This window comes from Nerophis ophidion, linkage group LG18, assembly GCF_033978795.1.
Source record: "Nerophis ophidion isolate RoL-2023_Sa linkage group LG18, RoL_Noph_v1.0, whole genome shotgun sequence".
Classification (NCBI taxonomy): domain Eukaryota; kingdom Metazoa; phylum Chordata; class Actinopteri; order Syngnathiformes; family Syngnathidae; genus Nerophis; species Nerophis ophidion.
In genome coordinates this window covers 22,187,503-22,212,992 of record NC_084628.1, presented here as the reverse complement: position 1 = coordinate 22,212,992, position 25,490 = coordinate 22,187,503, and the positions used below count along the sequence as shown (strand labels likewise).

Below are 25,490 nucleotides of genomic sequence, written 5' to 3'. Positions count from 1 at the left end.
GATGTTGTGTGCTCTCCTGGTGGCCCTGGTAGAGTACGTGTCCTGTAGTGAGGGGAAGGCTGCTCCTGATATGTACTGAGCAGTTTTAATGACTCGCTGGAGTGCCTTCCTGTCCTTAGCAGTGCAGTGTCCATACCAGACCGTGACTGAGCTGGTAAGGACACTCAGCCGTATTTCTATAGAAGTTGCTGAGAATTTCACCCATTCCTCTTTGTTTGTTCTTTTGTGTGAATGGGTGAATGTGGAAATACTGTCGAAGCGCTTTGGGCTCCTTAAAAAGTGGTAGAAAAGCGCTATACAAGTACAACCATTTACCATTTCTTTGCAGCACCTCTCAAGATGCATCAGGGTTGGATGGGAAGCGTTTGTGAACTGGGTCTCACAAACCCCGTTTCCATATGAATTGGGAAATTGTGTTAGATGTAAATATAAACGGAATACAATGATTTGCAAATCCTTTTCAACCCATATTCAATTGAATGCACTACAAAGACAATATAGTTCATGTTCAAACTCATAAACTTGATTTTTTTTTGCAAATAATAATTAACTTAGAATTTCATGGCTGCAACATGTGCCAAAGTAGTTGGAAAAGGGCATGTTCACCACTGTGTTACATCATCTTTTCTTTTAACAACACTCAAACGTTTGGGAACTGAGGAAAGTAATTGTTGAAGCTTTGAAAGTGGAATTCTTTTCCATTCTTGTTTTATGTAGAGCTTCTGTCATTCAACAGTCCAGGGTCTCCGCTGTCGTATTTTACGCTTCATAATGCTCCACACATTTTTGATGGGAGACAGGTCTGGACTGCAGGCGGGCCAGGAAACTACCCGCACTCTTTTTTTACGAAGCCACGCTGTTGTAACACGTGCTGAATGTGGCTTGGCATTGTCTTGCTGAAATAAGCAGGGGCGTTCATGAAAAAGACGGCGCTTAGATGGCAGCATATGTTGTTCCAAAACCTGTATGTACCTTTCAGCATTAATGGTGCCTTCACGGATGTGTAAGTTACCCATGCCTTGGGCACTAATGCACCCCCATACCATCACAGATACTGGCTTTTGAACTTTGCGTCGATAACAGTCTGGATGGTTTGCTTCCCCTTTGGTCCAGATGACACGGTGTCGAATATTTCCAAAAACAATTTGAAATGTGGACTCGTCAGACCACAGAACACTTTTCCACTTTGCATCAGTCCATCTTAGATGATCTCGTGCCCAGCGAAGCCGGTGGCGTTTCTGGATGTTGTTGATAAATGGCTTTTGCTTTGCATAGTAGAGCTTTAACTTGCACTTACAAATGTAGCGACCAACTTTATTTAGTGACAGTGGTTTTCTGAAGTGTTCCTGAGCCCATGTGGTGATATCCTTTAGCGATTGATGTCGGTTTTTGATACAGTGCCGTCTGAGGAATCGAAGGTCACTGTCATTCAATGTTGGTTTCCGGCCATGCCGCTTACGTGGAGTGATTTCTCCAGATTCTCTGAACCTTTTGATAATGTTATGTACCGTAGATATTGAAATCCCTACATTTCTTGCAACTGCACTTTGAGAAACGTTGTTTTTAAACTGTTTGACTATTTGCTCACGCAGTTGTGGACAAAGGGGTGTACCTCGCCCCATCCTTTCTTGTGAAAGACTGAGCATTTTTTGGGAAGCTGTTTTTATACCCAATCATTGCACTCACCTGTTCCCAATTAGCCTGCACACCTGTGGGATGTCCCAAATAAGTGTTTGATGAGCATTCCTCAACTTTATCGGTGTTTATTGCCCCCTTTCCCAACTTCTTTGTCACGTGTTGCGGGCATCAAATTTTTAAGTTAATGATTACCGGTATTTGCAAAAAAAAAAAAAAAATGTTTATCAGTTTGAACATCTGATATGTGGTCTTTGTATCATATTCAACCGAATATGGGTTGAACATGATTTGCAAATCATTGTATTCCGTTTATATTTACATCTAACACAAATTCCCAACTCATATGGAAACAGGGTTTGTATATTTGATTCATTATGGTGTTATAAAGTCTTCAGTTTGACTTATTGAAACCTGCAGAGACCCTGTACTGTGCTCCTTATATGAAAGGACTTCTTCTTGTGTGTGTTTAGTTTAAGGTGGACGGTGAATGGTGGACCTGGATCGACTACGAGCGCTTCCAGGACTTGGTACGCGCTCACGGAGAGTGCAGGGGCCAGAGCAGCTTCTCCTCGATGGACTACATGTCCCGGACCCCCAGCTGGGCTCTGTTTGGGGCGAAGGAGCAGGGCTTCGACCCGGTCGAAACTCGCTTTCAGAAACGCAACAAAACCAAAGACCTGTCTGGATGCTGATCTGCCCGCTTCGAATCCTTCCTCCATCATGTTGCCTTTTGAAATGACAATTTTTATTTGGCCACGCTTTTATTTTGAACACATTCCCTTTTTCTTTTTTTCAGTTTGAGGTTTTTTTTATTTTTTTATAATTAATGGAGATGATTTAATCTAGCAAGCGCCCCATGTTTGACGCTTGATTAAACTGATCCTCTCAGCAGCTTCATTAGCAGCCTCCTGATGATTTCATCTTGGGACGGATTTCCCACAATCCTTTGCTTAGCACACTTATTAGTGCTCTGTGCCTTGATGCCTGACAAAACACAAGCAACTCTCATTGTAACATGAAAGAAAATGTTTAATTTGGACACGAAATGAAGCTGTTGTGACTCAGTGTTAAAGCAAACAGTCACTGATTGTGCAGAAAGTCAACTTTTTATTGCATATTGGTGATGCACTGAAGTGATCAACATCCGTCCGCCGCAGAGATTTCTTGTGTGTACATTACCAAAGTCATATGTTTATTTGTGTGTTTGTACATTTTTCTTATCAGTGTTGACGTCAGACCGTTCACACTTTCTGGCCTTTTACTTGGATCTGATTGTTTTTAATACGCTATCACAGTGGTTCTCAAACATTTTTTCATAGGGTACCACCTCAGAAAACACTTGGCTATCCGAGAACCATCTTAATGGCCAACATTAAAATACAGTAGCGTAGTACGCCTAAGTACTCATTAAAAACGTTTTATTTAGCAAGTATATGTAAGTCACACTGTGTGACTGTAGGAAAATAAAACACTACTTTTTGGCGTACCACCATTTTGAGAACCTCTGCGCTACCGTAAACATGTGGATGATGGGGATACATTGTGGTGGTTTACACTATTCTAGTTTGAATACAAGTTGACTGTACAAATAGTTTTTTCTGGTTTATCTTTTGTTTCTTTTGTTGGACCGTGTCTGTGAGAAAGAATATGCTGAATATTACAATGTAAGATTTTTTTTTTTTTAATGTATTATAACATTTACACACACACTGCTCTGGTCCATGCAATGTATAAGGTCACGCTGCACTTAAGGCGTCGCTATTACTAACGTTGTTCTCTTGACTGACAGCGAGGCGTGTGATGGCGCTCAGGATGTCTCCAGTCTGGACTTCTTCATACGAGCAGACGTTAATAGCAGAGTGTCAAACCTTTAAAGCCGCGGCGTCGCAAAACCAGCGATGTGCGGTGAGGCTCACGACTGGTGAGGCACTGAATAATTTTTTTAATACTAAATTCTTCTGCTCTTATACAATATGCTGTTTTAAAAATGTGTCATTGCACTAAAAAAAATAAGATCAAGAGAGAGAAAAAAGGCAATACCAAACTGCCCCCTTCTGTGCAAGGGTAGTTTGGCCCTAGGGGGGAAAAAAAACCTAAGCAAACGAGCACATACAGTACTACGACAAACAAAACTCATAACGTACAACGGGGGAGAGGGGAGGGGCTGCAGCCAACACGGAGCGTGGTCCAGGACTCCACGTGGGATACACATACAGTGGGGCATAAAAGTATTTAGTCAGCCACCGATTGTGCAAGTTGTCCCACTTAAAATGATGACAGATGTCTGTAATTTTCATCATAGGTACACTTCAACTGTGAGAGACAGAATATGAATCCAGGAATTCACATTATAGGAATTTTAAAGAATGTATTTGTAAATTATGGTGGAAAATAAGTGTTTCGTCAACCATTCAAAGCTCTCACTGATGGAAGGAGGTTTTGTCTCAAAATCTCACGATACATGGCCCCATTCATTCTTTACTTAACACGGATCAATTGTCCTGTCCCCTTAGCAGAAAAACAGCCCCAAAGCATGATGTTTCCACCCCCATGCTCCGCAGTAGCTATGGTGTTCTTGGGATGCAACTCAATATTCTTCTTCCTCCAAACACGACAAGTTGAGTTTATACCAAAAAGTTGTATTTTGGTTTCATCTGACCACATGACATTCTCCCAATCCTCTGCTGTATCATTCATGTATCCTTTTTGGTATAAACTCCACTTGTCGTGTTTGGAGGAAGAAGAATACTGAGTTGCATCCCAAGAACACCAAACCTACTGTGAAGCATGGTGGTGGAAACATCATGCTTTGGGGCTGTTTTTCAGCTGAGGGGACAGGATGATTGTTCCGTGTTAAGGAAAGAACCTCCTTTCATCAGTGAGAGCTTTGAATGGTTGACCAGATACTTATTTTCCACCATAATTTACAAATTCTTTAAAATTCCTACAATGTGAATTCCTGGATTTTTTTTCACATTCTGTCTCTCACAGTTGAAGTGTACCTATGATGAAAATTACAGACCTCTGTCATCATTTTAAGTGGGAGAACTTGCACAATCGGTGGCTGACTAAATACTTTTTTGCCCCGTACAACGTGAGAATACACCATACACATTAGGACTGTGAATCTTTGGGTGTCCCACGATTCGATTCAATATTGATTCTTTGGGTCACGATTCGATTCAAAATCGTTTTTTTTTTTTTCAATTCAACACGATTCTCAATTCACAAACGATTTTTTCCCGATTTAAAATGATTTTTTATTCATTCAATACATAGGATTTTAGCTGGATCTACCCCAGTCTGCTGACATGCTAGCAGAGTAGTACATTTTTATAAAAAGCTTTCATAATTGTAAAGGACAATGTTTTATCAACTGATTTCAATAACGTAAATTTATTTTAACTATTAAACGAAGCATAAATATGACTTATTTTATCTTTGTGAAAATATTGAACACAGTGTGTTGTCAAGCTTATGAGATGCGATGCAAGTGTAAGCCACTGTGACACTATTCTTTTTTTTTTATATATATAAATGTCTAATGATAATGTCAATGAGGGATTTTTAATCACTGCTAAACTGAAATTATAACTAATATTGATACTGTTGTTGATAATATTAATTTTTGTTTCACTACTTTTGGTTTGTTCTGTGTCGTGTTTGTGTCTCCTCTCAATTGCTCTATTTATTGCAGTTCTGAGTGTTGCTGGGTCAGGTTTGGTTTTGGAATTGGATTGCATTGTTATGGTATTGCTGTGTATTGTTTTGTTGGATTGATTAAAAAAAAAAGTTAAATTTTTTTTAAATGAGAATTGATTCTGAATCGCACAACGTGAGAATCGCGATTCAAATTCTAATCAATGTTTTCCCACTCCCCTAATACACATACTCATACACCATGTGTATGTGTGCGTATTTGCATAGTAATCTATGGGTGCGTGTATGTCCATAAGCCTGGAAGTTGGTCCATTCAAACAAAGTCAACATTCCAGGTGTCCCGGAAGATGTGGGAAGGGCTTTCAGAGCATCTTTCCCTGCAATGATCCCACCAGGGAATGTCCATTCATCCATTTTCTACCGCTTGTCCCTTTAAGGGTCGCGGGGGGTGCTGGAGCCTATCTCACTGCATTCGGGCAGAAGGCGGGGTACACCCTGGACAAGTCACCACTTCATCGCAGGGCCAAAACAGATAGACAGACAACATTCACACACTAGGGCCAATTTAGTGTTGCCGATCAACCTATCCCTAGGTGCATGTTTTTTTGGAGGTGGGAGGAAGCCGGGGTACCCGGAGGAAACCGACGCAGTCCCGGGGAGAACATGCAAACTCCACACAGAAACATGGACCTTCGTATTGTGAGACACATGCACTAACCCCTGTGCCACAGTGCTGCCCACCAGGGAATGTCATTGCACTAAAAAAAAGCCCAGTGCAGAGGAATTTAATTAGTAGATAAGGATTGTTTTGACCCCAAAGGGGAATAATCGGTAGAAAATGGATGGATTGTTTTGATTAAGACAAGTAGATGCTTTCTAATAGGTTGGTCTACTATAGTTTTCTGCTGTGACTCTCATTGATTATAATTTCGCCTTGCAGAGCGGAAAGCTTATCCAAGATGTTTTTCGGTTTGTAAAACTGTTCAGAAATCGCTACAATTTCATTGCCCACAGCTCCACCCATCTCATCAATCATGACTGCAGCCTCTGGGAACGTCTGCCATCGTCTTCCAAATTTTCCAATAGACCAAAGAAACGCTCAATTCAATCAGCGGATGCCCTGTCAGCATAGTACCAAACAGACATCTTCAATGTACTCACAGAAAGAATCGCCATGCACACGACCCACCACTTCTCTTTTAATGCTAGACATAGGGGGTCCCCGAAAATTCAAGGTTACAGTAATCGAGACGAGATGTAACAAACTCATGAATAATGATCTCAGCGTCGCTGGTGGACAAAATGGAATGCATTTTATTACGGACTTCTGAGACAGGTTTCTCCTTAAGACAGAATAATTAACTTAAGTAAAAATGTTGTTTTCAAATACAGTCGTTCATCGTTATTGATTTTAAGTTTGGTTGTTTTAAATTGATATTTTCGTAGTTAGAACATATAGAAAACTGTTTGCGACCTTCTGAATACGTTTTTTAACATAAACTTTAAACATGAAATGAACCCTGTGTTGTTCTGTAGATTAGTACTCTCCAGTACCAATATCCAAGCGTCATTTGCAATGGCTATCATCTGGCCACTAAAACGCAACAATTACAGTTGGGCTTCCATGTGCTGTAACCACAGGTGTAAGTTGCTCTATAAAATCAAGAATCACAGCTAGCCACGGTGTTAGCATTCCGTGTTGTTAGCATTGTGTGTCCGTGACATCATTCCTAATCGATCAGGTCAAAACTGTGCCATTGATGTCGAAGATGAAGTGAATCTTGAATCAACCGAGTTTATCTTTGACAGCTGCTGATAGGCTTGTTAGCAATGTGTGGTGCTCCAGTCCCACGGATCGTGTCCAAGGCTGTCACCAAGTTGGAGATGCGTTATCGATAAGGCAGCTCAAAAATGGAAGCGCATCAAATAGTTGTTCTGCCAAATATTCGTCAACTTGATTGTCACGGCCAAGATATAGGTGCACCAAGACTATACGTTGTGTTGTTAGCATTGTTAGCCCTTAATCAGGAAATGTAATGACAGAGAGTAGAGATGTCCGATAATATCGGACTGCCGATATTATCGGCCGATAAATGCTTTAAAATGTAATATCGGAAATTATCGGTATCGGTTTCAAAAAGTAAAATTTATGAATTTTCAAAATGCCGCTGTATGGAGTGGTACACGGACGTAGGGAGCAGTACAGAGCACCAGTAAACCTTAAAAGCGCTGCCTTTGCATTCCGGCCTAATCACATAATATCTACGGCTTTTCACACCCACAAATGAATGCAATGCATACTTGGTCAACAGCCATACAGGTCACACTGAGGGTGGCCTTATAAACAACTTTAAAGGCCTACTGAAACCCACTACTACCCACCACGCAGTCTGATAGTTTATATATCAATGATGAAATATTAACATTGCAACACATGCCAATACGGCCTTTTTAGTTTACTAAATTGCAATTTTAAATTTCCCGGGAGTTTTTTCTTGAAAACGTCGCGTAATGATGACGTGTACGCTTGACGTCACGGGCTATTAGGAATATGAGCGCTGCGCACACACACAGCTAAAAGTCGTCTGCTTTAACGGCATAATTACACAGTATTTTGGAGATCTGTGTTGCTGAATCCTTTGCAATTTGTTCAATTAATAATGGAGAAGTCAAAGTAGAAAGACAGAGTTTGGAAGCTTTAGACTTTAGCCACACAAACACACGGTGATTCATTGTTTAAAATTCACGGAGGTGAAACTTTACTATGGATCAGAGTGGACATGGATCCCAACCGAATGTCAACCAGCAGGTTTCGGTGAGAAAATTGTGGCTAAAAAGTCGCTTCTTACCGGATATCAGCTGAGCTTGTGCCGCCCATAGCTGCCGTCGACTTCCCTGAGACACTGCGCGTCAACACCCGGCCGTGGACGTACACTTCCGACTATCAGGTACTGTTAAACTCAGCAACACAATAGAAAGATAAAGAATTTCCCAGAATTATCGTAGTAAATGTGTCTAAAAACATATGACTCCGTCTCAATGCAATCGCGTTTTTTTTTAAAACGTTTTTTTTTAAAACGTTTTTTTCTTTTTTTTTTCTAGTCCGTCACTATCAATATCCTCAAACACGAATCTTTCATCCTCGCTCAAATTAATGGGGAAATTGTCGTTTTCTCAGTCCGAATAGCTCTTTTTGTTGGAGGCTCCCATTAAAATCAATGTGAATATGTGAGGAGCCATCAACATGTGACGTCATCGTCTGCGACTTCTGGTAGAGGCAGTGCTTTTCTCCAGTTGCAAACTTTATCGTGGATGTTCTCTACTAAATCCTTTCAGCAAAAATATGGCAATATCGCAAAATGATCAAGTATGACACATAGAATGGACCTGCTATCCCCGTTTAAATAAGAAAATCTAATTTCAGTAGGTCTTTAACACTGTTACAAATATGCGCCACACTGTAAACCCACATCAAACACGAATGACAAACATTTCGGGAGAATATCGGCACCGTAATACAACATAAACACAACAGAACAAATACCCAGAGCCCCTTGCAGCACTAACTCTCCCGGGTCTCTACAATATACACCCCCTGCTGTCCCCTACCCTGTCCCCCCAACCCCGCCCACCTCACCTTCTCATGCTCTCTCAGGGAGAGCATGTCCCAAAGTCCAAGCTGCTGTTTTGAGGCATGTTGAAAAAAATAATGCACTTTGTGACTTCAATAATAAATACCAAATCAACTTTATTCATAAAGCACATTTAAAATATACTACAGAGGTAGCCAAAGTGCTGTACAATAGGCAGGTTGAAAAAAAACACAAGAAAAATGAGCAAACAGAGCACGATAAAAAATAAATTAATTAATTAATAAAACATAGAAACAGGTTCACAGCAGGTGCATAATGGGATGCCATAGCGGGATGGAGTTGTCACAGAATGTTAAAGGCCATGGAATAAATGTGTGTTTTTAAGAGTGATTTAAAAACAGGAAGAAAGGAGGCCTGTCTAACATGTTGGCACTTTTTTCCATAACTTGAGTTGATTTATTTTGGAAAACCTTGTTACATTGTTTAATATATCCAGTGGGGCATCACAATAAAAAAAAAAAAGGCATAATAATGTATTAATTTCACGACTATATATATCTGTATCGGTTGATATCGGATTCGGTAATTAAGAGCTGGACATAATCGGATTATGGGATATCGGCAAAAAAGCCATTATCGGACATCTCTAACAGAGTAAAACACTAATATGTATATGATTTTATTTAGTCCAGAAATACGTAGAATATGCAGATTTGGCTATCAAAACTGAGAGAAAAAGAAGTTAAAAAAGTCGCTAGTATTGTATTTAGCGTCCTCTTCAACTGATGTTTTCCTCAAGGTGATTGAGGACACGCAGAAAGAGCGTGAGGATACGGTGTCTTTGAAAACGGCAGAAAGTCCAGAAATGTTAATGATTTTTTTCTTTTATCATAATGTTAACCATATTTGATTAGAAGTAGCCATGGACCAGGGCAACAAAACATACGATTAAGTGATCTAAATAATAGTTTGACATGCCTTTATCCTCGTTGTCTCAATGATGTCACACCAGGAGGGGGCGGCATATCAAGTCGGCAAATGAGAGTGAATTATCTATCCATTACTCAAAAACTGATTTTATCGAAAAAATGCCAGATTCATTTTCAGGACCCAAAAATACATTAAGAAAATTGTTGTCTTTTAGCTGTCCAAATCAATCAATTCAAATGTATTATAGCCTTTAATCACAGATGTCTTGAAGGGCTGCACAAAATGACATCACTGATCAAAACTCAAATCTGGGCAAGAAAAAACTCAAAAACCAAAATGGGAAAACTCAGAAACCTTCGGGAAGGGGCTGCAAATGTGGGGATCTCCATCCTGGGCGGCCGGCTGCAGGGGACGCCAAGTCTGCCAATTATTCATGATAATGTGAAAATCGAGTCTAGTGGGGGCAAGCAGAGGGTTGTAGGAGGTCTTCATCCATGTCATACAGGGATGGTCAACACTGGGTCATCACTCTGAACAGCAAAAACCTCCTCCAGACTGTGATCTTTGCAGGGATTATCCATGGCCACCTGGTAACCTCTCCATGCAAAAAAGAGAAGCGGCAGGTCAACTGGTCTAAAACAGCGTCTATTTAAAAGCCGTAGCAGGGGTGTCCAAACTTTTTGGCTTGTATATACAGCCTAGACATACATACAGTAAAGGGCAAAAGTTTGGACACACCCTCTCCTCATTCAATGTTTTTTCTTTATTTTCAAGACTATTTACATTGTAGATTGTCAGTGAAGGCATCAAAATTATGAATGAACACATGTGGAGTTATGTACTTAGCAAAAAAAAGGTGAAATCACTGAAAACATGTTTTATAGTCTAGTTTCTTCAAAATAGCCACCCTTTGCTCTGATTACTGCTTTGCACACTGTTTGGATTCTCTCGATGAGCTTCAAGCACACCTGTGAAGTGAAAACCATTTCGGATGACTACCTCTTGAAGCTCATCGAGAGAATTCCTGGTTTTGATACCTTCAGTGACAATCTACAATGTAAATAGTCATGACAATACATAAAAAGCATTGAATGAGAAGGTGTGTCCAAACTTTTGGCCTGTACTGTATGTCTACATATTACATTAATAAAATGGATATATAATTATTGTAATTGGATATTAAGAGTAGGTGAAAGTTCGACTCCTACCGTGTTTATTTCTGTGACGACCTTTTTAAAGATGTGTAATCAATCAGAAATATCAAGCATACATGGATAAGTTTGAAGAGTGTTTTGCATTTTTCCCATCATTATTTGTAATGGGTTAATTGGGTGTAGTTTAGAATATTTTTATGTTTTTTTTAAATATACACAAAGTTCTGTGAGCAGTTTGTGTTATGTAGGACTATGTTTGTTGACGTTATGTGTTGGTTGGCTTTTTTTACCCTGCACCATGACTATGGAAGGTTGTTCGCATTGGGTCATACAAGTGAATGCTGTGTACAGTTCTACCCAGAGCTTACTTAAAGGTTATTGACCTGAATTGCTTGCATAGTTCACTCGATATTGACAAATTGACAGCATTAAAGTTAGTCTTTTAAAATTAATGCAATCTCCATGAGGCAATATTCCTTGTTTAAGTCTTGACGTTTTGCAGCTGTAGTTTGGACACCCCTGAATTAGATAGAGTATCCATGAGTTTTAAGGTGAAACCTTGATGCTTTTCTCGTGGTGGTAGCTCTAACTGTAGGGTATTCCAGGGTACTGGAGACAGGATAGAAAACACTCTAAAGCCTGCAGATGAGTGTGTCCATCTCACTGTGACGTCACAACGTAGCCAGACTGTAAAACACGCAGGACTGACGCGTTCAATTTTTTTTTTAAGCAAAGTTGACTTTAGCCCAAATTAAAAAAATGTCAAAAATATTAGTATTTTTCACGAAGGTCCTTCCCTCGCTGCACTGAACACACATGACACAACAACAACACACCGTTGTCATTGTTTGTCCTTAGCTTGTGTACTTAATGCAGTGTCCTGTGAGTGTGTCATGTGTGATGTCACAGCCCAGTGGATACAATGTGAACATGTTTAAATTGTGTATGTATGTGTACACATGTGTAATGATCAGCAATTGTGCACTGGAACACGTGTTATCATGTGCGAGTCGTGTGTGACACAATACTTTTTATTTATTAGTGCGTGACGGCAGTTTGTGAACGATGCGCTGGAAACATCACGCCTCATTGAGGCTCTCATTAGGTGTTTTATTTATTAACAGTCATGTCTTTCAGCGCCGCACGGAGTCTTGTATTTGCCCACGAGCAACACTGCACGCCACTCAGGGCTTCTATTAGCCACCTGACTTGAAACTGTAAGAATTTGCTGCAGATTACACTTTTTCTTTCTGTTGACATTTCATTTAAAAAAGCTCAGTAGTGTGCCCAAAATGTTAACTGTAAAACGTGTCAAGTACCAAATTATACAGTATTACTCTGAGGTGTGTAACTGCAAAAAAAAGCTCAAAAAGCGAGCATGCTAAAGTTAGCATGCATCAATATGACCTATGTGTGTACCTACAAATTGTACTAAAAAAACACGGAACACAATATTTAATGCTGAGGTGTATACAGTATTACTCTGAGGTGTGTAGCTGAAAAAATAGCTAAAAAAACTAGCATGCTAACGTTAGCATTCATCAAGTACCAAAATATGACACGTGTGTACCTACAAAATTTTGTAAAATAAAAACATGTTCGCATTCTAACAGGTATCATTAGTCACGTAACACGATATTTGACGCAGAGGTGTATACAGTATTATTCTGAGGTGTGTAGCTGAAAAAATAGCTCAAAAAGCTAGAATGCTAACGTTAGCATGCATAAAGTACCAAAATATGACTGACGTGTGTATCTACAAAATTCTGTTGAAAAAAACGTTAGCATGTTAACAGGTATTATTAGTCACGTAACACAATATTTGACGTTGGGGTGTATATAGTATTACTCTGAGGTGTGTAGCTGACAAAATAGCTCAAAAAGCTAGCATGCTATCATTATCATGCATCAAATACCAAAATATGACTGACCTGTGTACCTAAAAAATTTTGTAAAAAAAAAACACGTTCACATTCTAACAGGTATTAGTTACGTAACACAATATTTCACGCTGAGGTGTATACAGTATTACTCTGAGGTGGGTAGCTGACAAAATAGCTCAAAATGCTAGCATGCTAACATTAGCATGCATCAAGTACCAAAATATGACTGACCTGTGTACCTACAAAATTTTGTAAAAAAAAAAACACGTTTGCATTCTAACAGGTATTAGTCACGTAACACGATATTTGACGCTGAGGTGTATACAGTATTACTCTGAGGTGTGTAGCTAAAAAAGATAGCTAAAAAAGCTAGCATGCTAACGTTAGCATGCATAAAGTACCAACATATGACTGACGTATGTATGTATCTACAAAATTCTGTTGAAAAAAACATTAGCATGTTAACAGGTATTATTAGTCACGTAACACAATATTTGACGTTGAGGTGTATACAGTATTACTCTGAGGTGTGTAGCTGACAAAATAGCTCAAAAAGCTAGCATTCTAACATTAGCATGCATCAAGTACCAAAATATGACTGACCTGTGTACCTACAAAATTTTGTTTAAAAAAAACATGTTTGCATGCTAACACGTAACACAATATTTGACGCTGAGGTGTATACAGTTTTACTCTGAGGTGTGTAGCTGAAAAAAAATAGTTCAAAAAGATAGCATGCTAACATTAGCATGCATCAAGTACCAATAAAATATGACTGACGTGTGTGCCTACAAAACTTAGTAAAAAAAAACTTTAGCATGTTAACAGGTAACATAAGTCACGTAACACAATATTTGACGCTTAGGTGTGTACTTGTAAAAGTAGCAAAAAAATCTAGCACGCTAACAATACGACGCTAATAATATCATGCTTACAGTTAGCATTAGTAAAACACCAAAAATATGACACTGAGGTGTATAAAGTTAAAGTACCACTGATAGTCACACACACACACTAGGTGAGGTGAATCTAACCTCTGCAGTTGACCCATCCTCTTCTTCCCACACTGGGAGGTGAGGGGAGCAGTGAGCAGCAGCAGTGGCTGCGCTTGGGAGTCATTTTGGTGATTTAACCCCCAATTCCAACTGTTGATGCTGAGTGCCAAGCAGTTAGATATTGGGTCCCATTTTAATAGTCTTTGGTATGACTTGGCTGGGGTTTGAACTCACGACCTACCGATCTCAGGGCGGACACTCTAACCACAAGGCCACTGAGCAGGTTTACATCCTAAATTAACTAAAACATTTACCCTGCTAATATTAGCATGCCAAATGCTATCTGTAAAACATGTCAATTACCAAAAGATATTACTCTGAGGTTTGTAGCTGAAAAAATGGTTTAAAATGCTAGTAATCTAAAGTTAAAGGCCTACTGAAATGAGATTTTCTTATTCAAACGGGGATAGCAGGTCCATTCTATGTGTCATACTTGATCATTTCGCAATATTGCTATATTTTTGCTGAAAGGATTTAGTAGAGAACATCGACGATAAAGTTCATAACTTTTGGTCGCTAATAAAAAAGCCTTGCCTCTACCGGAAGTAGCAGACGATGTGCGCGTGACGTCACGGGTTGTGGAGCTCTTCACATTCTCACATTCTTTATAATCATAGCCACCAGCAGCAAGAGCGATTCGGACCGAGGAAGAGACAATTTCCCCATTAATTTGAGCGAGGATGAAAGATTTGTGGATGAGGAAATTTAGAGTGAAGGACTAGAAAAAGTAAAAAAAAAAAAAAAAAGCTGATTGCATTGGGAGCGATTCAGATGTTTTTAGACACATTTACTAAGATAATTCTGGGAAATCCCTTATCTTTCTATTGTCTTGCTAGTGTTTTAGTGAGTTAAATAATACCTGATAGTCGGAGGGGTGTGTCTACGGGTGTGTTGATGCCAGTCTCTGAGGGAAGTCACGAAGCTGCAGCAGGACAGAAGGTCCGCTGATATCCGGTAAGAGGCGACTTCTTACCACAATTTTTTCACCGAAAACTGCCGGTTGACATATAGTCGGGATGCATGTTCGCTTGACCGCTCTGATCCATAGTAAAGCTTCACCTCAGGGAATTTTAAACAAGGAAACACCGTGTGTTTGTGTGGCTAAAGGCTAAAAGCTTCCCAACTCCATCTTTCTACTTTGACTTCTCCATTATTAATTGAACAAATTGCAAAAGACTCAGCAACACAGATGTCCAAAATACTGTGTAATTGCGCGATGAAAAGAGATGACTTTTAGCTGCAAGTGGTGCTGGGTAATATGTCCCCTCCTACCAATAACGTCACAAACACGCGTCACGTGTACACGTCATCATTCCGCGACGTTTTCAACAGGAAACTCCGTGGGAAATTTAAAACTGTAATTTAGTCAACTAAACCGGCCGTATTGGCATGTGTTGCAATGTTAATATTTCATCATTGATGTATAAACTATCAGACTGCGTGGTCGGTAGTAGTGGGTTTCAGTAGGCCTTAAAGTGTGTATCAAATACCAAAATATTACTGAGGTGTGTACCTACAAAATTAGCTACAAAAAAAAATCAACATACTAACGATAGCAAAGCTAACATGCTAATTAGAATGTTAACAATTGTGTCGCGGGCTGTTAAAAGATTAGCTCCAGGTGGCAATTGGCCCCCGGGTCGCAGTTTGGGCCACCACTCGACAACAGTTTGTATTCACAATCCGAGCGAAATGAAGGCAAGAGTAGAGTTGACATGTTTTAATTTAGTTTACCCCGACACGGCATATGATAGGCTGCTCAATATGATATGTCATTTTTGGATTAAAGTGTGGCGTCTCTTAAATGAAAACAATAATCATCAAAATAAAAATGTAATTTTTCCAGTGATGCTTGGGAAACTTGGGAGCCGAATGAAGCGGAGCGTGGATGGGGTTTAGCCTGGCCGAGTGTGGCCCGGTGTTAAACGACAGCCGCGCCATGAATCACAGCCCATCAGGCTGCTCGCTGCGTGCTGAGCGACGGCTCCGTCATGCAGTCCTCAGCTGTCATATGGTCTGTTTGACAAGTCACCACGCCACCCAGAATATTCCCTGCTCCACTTTCACACCTTTTTAGCTGCATCCGTGCGGAGGGGCGCCGCGCTAAATTAGCTCGCGACCAAATGTAGTGCATTAGCATAATGTAAATATGCTGTGTGTGTGCGTGTACACAAGCCTGTAGTCCAAAGACGCGGCAATCGACTGAATATTTGGTGGAAAGCACGTCTAAGGTCGCACAAAAGCTCACTTGTACAGTTTTATACTCGTAAAACCCCAACTTTGTGCACTGTATATGACATTTAAAGTGACTAAACCACAGCCTGGACCATTTTTAGTTTGGCTCGCGAGAGGACGGCACTGATTCAATTTCAATAAACAACCTAGCCGTGCTCAAATTACATTAAAATATTTGTCAACATATTGTAGACATTGGGGAAAAGATTCAGTTTCAGTGACCATGATGTGTATGTTCTTGAAGACTAATGCACAGCATTTACTTATACAACCCAATCCAAACAACCTTTCCTAGTCATGGTGCAGACAAAAAAAATCAACACTAATTCTCACACATAACACAACCTGCTCACTGAACTTTGTGGATATTATTAAAAAAAATAACCCCATCACCAGAAAAAGTTTGAAATTACACCCATTTAAATCCATTGCAAGGCATGATGGGAAAAACTCCACATTTATCCATGTTGGACTTTTAGCTGCTTGATAGTTCGGATTGATTACAAAACTTTAAAATAAACAATATAAGAGTCAGACCTTCACATACTCTTAATATTCAACTATATTAATTAAATATCCATTATAATATTATATGTAAACACACTCACACACCCATTATATGCGTATATATATATATATATATATACATATATATATATATATATATATATATATATATATATATATAGAGGTGTGGAAACAAATCGATTCAAATATGAATCGAATCGAATACTTTGTGCAATTCAGAATTGATTCTCATTTTTTTTTTTTTTATGTTTTTTTTAATTTTCTTTTTAAATCAATCCAACAAACCACTACACAGCAATACCATAACAATGCAATCCAATTCCAAAACCAAACCTGACCCAGCAACTGCAATAAACAGAAAAATTGAGAGGAGATACAAACACGACACAGAACAAACCAAAAGTAGTGAAACAAAAAATGAATATTATCAACAACAGTATCAATATTAGTTATAATTTCAGCATAGCAGTGATTAAAAATCCCTCATTGACATTATCATTAGACATTTATAAAAAATAAAGAAAAGAACAATGGTGTCACAGTGGCTTACATTTGCATCGCATCTCATAAGCTTGACAACACACTGTGTCCAATGTTTTCACAAAGATAAAATAAGTCGTTTTTTTGGTTCGTTTAATAGTTAAAACGAATGTACATTACTGCAATCAGTTGATAAAACATTGTCCTTTATAATTATAAAAAAAAATTTTTTTTAAATCTACTACTCTGCTAGCATGTCAGCAGACTGGGGTAGATCCTGCTGAAATCCTATGTATTGAATGAATACAGAATCGTTCTGAATCGGAAAAATATCGTTTTTGAATCGATAATCGAGTTGAATCGAAAAAGTCAAAATATTATCGAATCGCAACCCCAAGAATTGATATTGAATCGAAACGTGGGACACCCAAAGATTCACAGCCCTAATATATACCTAGTGTGTGTGTGACAATCATTGGTACTTTAACTTTTTAACTTTAACTTTATATATATATATATATATAGCTATATATATATATATATATATATATATATATATACATATATATATATATATATATATATATATATTACAAAGGGACAAGCGGTAGAAAATGGGTATATATATATATATATATATATATATGTGTGTGTGTATATATATATATATATATGTATATATGTGTATATATGTGTATATAAATATGTGTATATATGTATATGTATATATGTGTATATATATATATATATATATATATATATATATATATATATATATATATATATATATATACAGTGGGGCAAAAAAGTATTTAGTCAGCCTCCGATTGTGCAAGTTCTCCCACTTAAAATGATGACAGAGGTCTGTAATTTTCATCATAGGTACACTTCAACTGTGAGATACAGAATGTGAAAAAAAATCTAGGAATTCACATTGTAGGAATTTAAAATAATTTATTTGTAAATTATGGTAGAAAATAAGTATTTGGTCACTTCAAACAAGGAAGATCTCTGGCTCTCACAGACCTGTAACTTCTTCTTTAAGAAGCTCTTCTGTCCTCCACTCGTTACCTGTATTAATGGCACTTGTTTGAACTCGTTATCTGTATAAAAGACACCTGTACACAGCTTCAAACAGTCAGACTCCAAACTCCACTATGGCCAAGACCAAAGAGCTGTCAGAAGATACCAGGAAAAGAATTGTAGACCTGCACCAGACTGGGAATAGTAAATCTACAATAGGCAAGCAGCTTGGTGTAAAAAAAATCAACTGTGGGAGCATTTATCAGAAAATGGCAGACATACAAGACCACTGATAATCTCCCTCGATCTGGGGCTCCACGCAAGATCTCATCCCGTGGGGTCAAAATGATCATGAGAACGGTGAGCAAAAATCCCAGAACCACCTAGTGAATGACTTGCAGAGAGCTGGGACCATAGTAACAAAGGTTACCATCAGTAACACACTACGCCGACAGGGAATCAAATCCTGCAGTGCCAGACGTGTCCCCCTGCTTAAGCCAGTGCATGTCAATCAATCAATCAATCAATGTTTATTTATATAGCCCCAAATCACAAATGTCTCAAAGGACTGCACAAATCATTACGACTACAACATCCTCGGAACAACTCACAAAAGGGCAAGGAAAACTCACACCCAGTGGGCAGGGAGAATTCACATCCAGTGGGACGCCAGTGACAATGCTGACTATGAGAAAGCTTGGAGAGGACCTCTAGGGGACCGAAAGCAATGGATGTCGAGCGGGTCTAACATGCATGATACTGTGAAAGTTCAATCCATAGTGGCTCCAACACAGCCGCGAGAGTTCAGTTCAAGCAGATCCAAGACAGCAGCGAGAGTCCGTCCACAGGAGACCATCTCAAGCGGAGGCGGATCAGCAGCGTAGAGATATCCCAACCGATACAGGCGAGCGGTCCATCCTGGGCCCCGACGAGCGGTCCATCCTGGGTCTGGACTCTGGACAGCCAGTAGTTCATCCATGGTCATCGGACCGCACCCCCTCCACAAGGGAGGGGGGGACATAGGAGAAAGAAAAGAAGCGGCAGATCAACTGGTCTAAAAAGGAGGTCTATTTAAAGGCTAGAGTATACAGATGAGTTTTAAGGTGAGACTTAAATGCTTCTACTGAGGTAGCATCTCGAACTGTTACCGGGAGGGCATTCCAGAGTACTGGAGCCCAAACGGAAAACGCTCTATAGCCCGCAGACTTTTTTTGGGCTCTAGGAATCACTAATAAGCCGGAGTCTTTTGAACGCAGATTTCTTGCCGGGACATATGGTACAATACAATCGGCAAGATAGGCTGAAGCTAGACCGTGTAGTATTTTATACGTAAATAGTAAAACCTTAAAGTCACATCTTAAGTGCACAGGAAGCCAGTGCAGGTGAGCCAGTATAAGCGTAATATGATCAAACTTTCTTGTTCTTGTCAAAAGTCTAGCAGCCGCATTTTGTACCAACTGTAATCTTTTAATGCTAGACATGGGGAGACCCCAAAATAATACGTTACAGTAATCGAGACGAGACGTAACAAACGCATGGATAATGATCTCGGCGTCTTTAGTGGACAAAATGGAGCGAATTTTAGCGATATTACGGAGATGAAAGAAGACCGTTTTAGTAACTCTTTTAATGTGTGACTCAAAGGAGAGAGTTGGGTCGAAGATAATACCCAGATTTTTTACCGAGTCACCTTGTTTTATTATTTGGTTGTCAAATGTTAAAGTTGTATTATTAAATAGAGGTCGGTGTCTAGCAGGACCGATAATCAGCATTTCCGTTTTCTTGGCGTTGAGTTGCAAAAAGTTAGCGGACATCCATTGTTTAATTTCATTAAGACACGCCTCCAGCTGACTACAGTCCGGCGTGTTGGTCAGCTTTAGGGGCATGTAGAGCTGGGTGTCATCAGCATAACAGTGAAAGCTAATACCGTATTTGCGTATGACGTCACCCAGCGGCAGCATGTAGATGCTGAAGAGTACAGGGCCAAGGACCGAACCCTGGGGAACTCCACACGTTACCTTAACATAGTCCGAGGTCACACTGTTATGGGAGACGCACTGCATCCTATCAGTAAGGTAAGAGTTAAACCAAGACAGGGCTGAGTCTGACATACCAATTCATGCTTTGATACGCTTTAATAAAATATTATGTCCAGCCCCGTCTGAAGTTTGCCAGAGAGCACATGGATGATACAGCAAAGGATTGGGAGAATGTCATGTGGTCAGATGAAACCAAAATAGAACTTTTTGGTATAAACTCAACTCGTCGTGTTTGGAGGAAGAAGAATACTGAGTTGCATCCCAAGAACACCACACCTACTGCGGAGCATGGGGGTGGAAACATCATGCTTTGGGGCTGTTTTTCTGCTAAGGAGACAGGACGATTGATCCGTGTTAAGGAAAGAATGAATGGGGCCATGTATCGTGAGATTTTGAGCCAAAACCTCCTTCCATCAGTGAGAACTTTGAATGGTTGACCAAATACTTATTTTACACTATAATTTACAAATAAATTATTTAAAATTCCTACAATGTGAATTCCTGGATTTTCCCCCCACATTCTGTCTCTCACAATTGAAGTCTACCTATGATGAAAATTACAGACCTCTGTCATCATTTTAAGTGGGAGAACTTGCACAATCGGTGGCTGACTAAATACTTTTTTGCCCCACTGTATATATATATATATATATATATATATGTGTGTGTGTGTGTGTGTGTTTAAATAAATGTATATATATATGTATGTAAAAAAAAGAATCGATTTTCAAATGAATCACAATTTTTATTTGTAACGATGCGTAATTGATGATTTAAAAAAAATCGATTAAAAGAAAAGTATGCTTGGGTAGAAGGTTATCAAACAAAACCACTTTTCCTTTTAGTAATATAGAAATGTATCAGAGTTATTTATCTATTTAATGGAGGAATGTAGTTAATCATAGAACTGGCACCCAATATTATTAAAAAAGTATTGATTTTAAATTGAGAATCGTTTTATATCGAGAATCGATCCAAGAAGGGACAAGCGGTAACATGCAACATAGCCAATAACGACCACATCTTGACCCTGGATCAGATGATAATCCCACTAATCTCGGGAGGTAGATTAGTTAAAAATCCATTTTGGTGCCATAAAAAGGGAGTTGGCGGTACGTGTGTGCCAGAAGAAAAGAGAGAAGACTTGAGAATGGAGCCTTCATGTGTCATTGAAATGTCTCCCAGACACTAAGTGAGACATTTGACTTGTCCAGGGTGACATCACGGAGCCGGCGGCCAATCAGCGTCTTCTCACTTGCCCGACGCTCCGCAGCTTCATCATCATCATCATCAGCATCACCCTCATCTTCCCGCCGCGCGGCACCTGCAAGCGCGCGTCTGCGGTGCACTGAGGGAGACATCTGTAGCCAGAGGACGTGTGTCAGGGATGGGGGAGGGACGTCGACACTAGTTGGACTCTTTCAGGACGACCGCGTCCTCTTGCTTGGAAATATTCAACACCTTTTTTTTTTTCTCATTTATTTATTTTATATTTTTTTTGTGACCCAAATTCACCATGGAGACAAAAGACTGCGCTGCCTCCTGCAAGTAGAAGACGCAGCTCAGTCCTCCAGTGGAAACACTGCGGTAGCGACCAACGTGGACCCGAGTGGACCTGGACACCTGAGAGGTAAGTTGATGTCTCACACCTGTTCTTTGGGCACGTCAGACCCACTTTGGACGACGAAGGTGAAATCATCTTCCACCACAAGGTGGCGCTCTGCAGAACAAAGTGTGGATCATGTCAGACTTATGTTCCTCATTTTATTTTTATGTCTCCTTCCTTTTCTGCACTTTGTCTCTGTGCTGATCATGCCGACTTATCCAGTCCTGGCTTGTCTCTTTTTGAAATACTGTGCCCAAATATGTCTCTCATTGCCAGGTCTTCCCAAATAATGGGGCGGGCCTCCCTGGGGGAGTGTAGGGCCTGCTTTATCAGTATCATGCTCTAAACCTCGCTTCGAAAAGCTGTGCACTACAAAATGTGCTCATTGTCGCAATTAATCCTGACTTCCTCATTTGTTTTCATGAAAAAAATCAACACAAATTGTTTTTGTTTGTTTTTTCCATTTTTTTTTTATGTTGCTGATCAATTACAATTACGATTATTCATTGATTTTATTTATTGGTTGAAGTCGCTCCAAAAAATGTTTATAGTTTAAATCAGGGGCTCTTAACCTTTTTGACTTTGTCGCCCAACTTTCCCACTACCCTTTGAAGCTCATTAGGAGAATGCCAAGAGTGTGCAAAGCAGTAATCAGAGCAAAGGGTAGCTATTTTGAAGAAACTAAAATATAAAACATGTATTCAGTTATTTCACCTTTTGTTAAGTACATATCTCCACACGCACTCATTCATAGTTTTGATGCGTTCAGTGACAATCTACAAGGTAAATAGTCGTGAAAATAAAGAAAAGGCATTGAATGAGAAAGTGTGTTTAAACTTTTGGCCTGTACAAGTATATATATATATATATATATATATATATATATATATATATATATATATATATATATATATATATATATATATATATATGTTTATTTATATTTTCTGTATACAGTATGTGTGTGTATATATAACATAGTTATTCCTGACCTAATGTTATTAGGTCAGGAAAAAACAGAGCTATTTCATCCCTACAAGACTGTTTCGCAGGTTTCCCTGCTTTTCAGGGGATTTTATTGAAGTGTCGGTGGTTGTTACATATATATAAGGTCCTTTACATGGGGGTGTGGCCATTGTTACACAGTAGTGCCACACCCCCATGTAACAAAATCCTCTAAAGAGCAGGGAATCCTGCAAAACAGGCAAGTAGGGATGAAATAGCCTCTGTGTTTTTTCCTGACCTAATGTATATTCCGCTGTATAACAAACAAATTATATATATATATATATATATATATATAAGCGGTAGAAAATGGATGGATGGATATATATGTGTATATATATATATATATATATATATATATATATATATATATATATATTAGGGCTGGGCAACGATTAAAAATTTGAATCGAAGTTAATCGCACTATTTCTGCGATTAATCGCGATTAACTGCATTGTATACGCAAAACCCAATAATGAATTCAAAAGTAGTGTGTAGTGCACCTTTATTGGAATATTCTCCCACATGAACAAAAGTGCCAAAACATTTGTTGTGCAAACACAATTTAAATCAGTCCTTTTTGAACAGTAGCAGTTAAATAACATATTTTATGAAAATCAACTCAAAAAATGTAAATACAAACATTTAAGCTTATTGCCACTGCCAGAGTATTTAAGTTATCCTGTTTGTTATGGAAAATAAATATAATCTACATACAAATCTCTGAGCCACAATCATAACATCTGAACAGGCAATTTCTGAGGTAACAGCAGAAACATTTTTTTGATCAGGGATCTTATGTTTAAAAAAACTATATTATAGGTAGTGGGCTGTTTTAGGGAATTTTTGATTAAATTATCCGTAGTAGCAATATTACTAATGTTGTGTTTATTCTGCGTAGTGCACTTAAAATAATTATGACCATATCTAGGAATTCATATGATGGGAATTTTCCGATTGTTTGCTTGGTGCTTTGATAAACTGAACGCATATACATGGTACTATATTGTGATGTTAGGAAAAAGGGAAAAAAAGAACTACCCTACCCAGCATGCAACAGGAGTGAAGAGCATGCGTGGTAGCCCGGTATAGGTTGTGTGTCGCCATGACGGCATCTTGTATGTTGTGATATGCACGCTCTGAAAGCAAACGTTAAGAACTCAGCCAACACTCCTCGTCTGCATTATTCATAAATAGACAGACAACACATATACTCCGCTGCTTCACAGGCCGCTGGATGTAGCCGGCAAAGTATTTCCATGCTAGCTAGTCGGTCCAGCAAGCACGCGTCATTCAGTCCAAAACGGCCCGATCTATCCACATTCAGAATTGTCTGGCGGTTGTAAGTGATCCCGGAGTGACCACGCTGTAAGCCAGCCAGGAAATTTTGCAGAATTGTCCGGTATTTTTGCCAAATGTTCCATCTTTACCAAGAGCCCCTCGACGCCGAAGAATATCCGGCCGACGCCATCTTGTTAAGAAAAGGCGTTAACAAAATAAAAGCATGTAAACAACATACGCAAATGTGCGATAAAATAATTGTCGGCGTTAATCGATTGATGAGTTAACTCGTAATTAACGCATTAATTTGCCCACCCCTAATATATATATATATATACTTAAATATATTTATTATATATATATATATATATACTTAAATATATTTATTATATATATATATATAAACCCTGTTTCCATATGAGTTGGGAAATTGTGTTGGATGTAAATAAAAACGGAATACAATGATTTGCAAATCCTTTACAACCCATAATCAATTGAATGCACTACAAAGACAAGATATTTGATAATCAAACTCATAAACTTTTTGTTGTTGTTGCAAATAATAATTAACTTAGAATTTCATGGCTGCAACACGTGCCAAAGTTTTTGGGAAAGGGCATGTTCACCACTGTGTTACATCACCTTTTCTTTTAACAACACTCAACAAACATTTTGGAACTGAGGAAACTAACTGTTGAAGCTTTTAAAGTGGAATTCTTTCCCATTCTTGTTTTATGTAACGCTTCAGTCGTTCAACAGTCCGGGGTCTCCGCTGTCGTATTTTACGCTTTTCGATGGGAGACAGGTCTGGACTGCAGGCGGGCCAGGAAAGTACCCGCACACTTTTTTTACGAAGCCACGCTGTCGTAAAATGTGCTGAATGTGGCTTGGCATTGTCTTGCTGAAATAAGCAGGGGCGTCCATGAAAAAGACGGCGCTTATATGGCAGCATATGTTGTTCCAAAACCTCTACGTACCTTTCAGCATTAATACCTTGGGCGCTAATGCACCCCCATACCATCACAGATGTCGAAAACAGTCTGGATGGTTCGCTTCCTCTTTGGTCCGGATGACACAATGTCGAATATTTCCAAAAACAATTTGAAATGTGGACTCGTCAGACCACAGAACACTATTCCACTTTGCATCAGTCCATCTTAGATGATCTCGGGCCCAGAGAAGCCGGCGGCGTTTCTGGATGTTGTTGATAAATGCCTTTCGCTTTGCATTGTAGAGCTTTAACTTGCACTTACAGATGTAGTGACGAACTGTATTTAGTGACAGTGTTTTTCTGAAGTGTTCCTGAGCCCATGTGGTGATATCCTTTAGAGATTGATTTCGGTTTTTGATACAGTGCCGTTTGAGGGATCGGAGGTCACG

General features: G+C 39.2%; 2 protein-coding genes across 3 annotated transcripts in view; both read left to right on the top strand.

The window, feature by feature from the left end:
* The window catches only part of tyw1 (tRNA-yW synthesizing protein 1 homolog (S. cerevisiae)), a 101,897-nt gene extending 98,585 nt beyond the window's left edge, over positions 1-3,312 (top strand). For both annotated transcript variants that reach the window (XM_061877641.1, XM_061877640.1), the window contains exon 16: positions 2,109-3,312. In XM_061877641.1, coding sequence (XP_061733625.1) covers positions 2,109-2,330 — 222 coding nt within the window. In that variant the 3' untranslated portion in view covers positions 2,331-3,312. The remainder of the gene's footprint in view (positions 1-2,108) is intronic.
* An 18,292-nt stretch (positions 3,313-21,604) lies between these two features.
* caln1 (calneuron 1) overlaps positions 21,605-25,490 on the top strand; it is a 73,031-nt gene continuing 69,145 nt past the window's right edge. The window contains exon 1 of the mRNA XM_061877639.1: positions 21,605-21,848. The gene's annotated coding sequence lies outside the window, so the exon portion shown is untranslated. The remainder of the gene's footprint in view (positions 21,849-25,490) is intronic.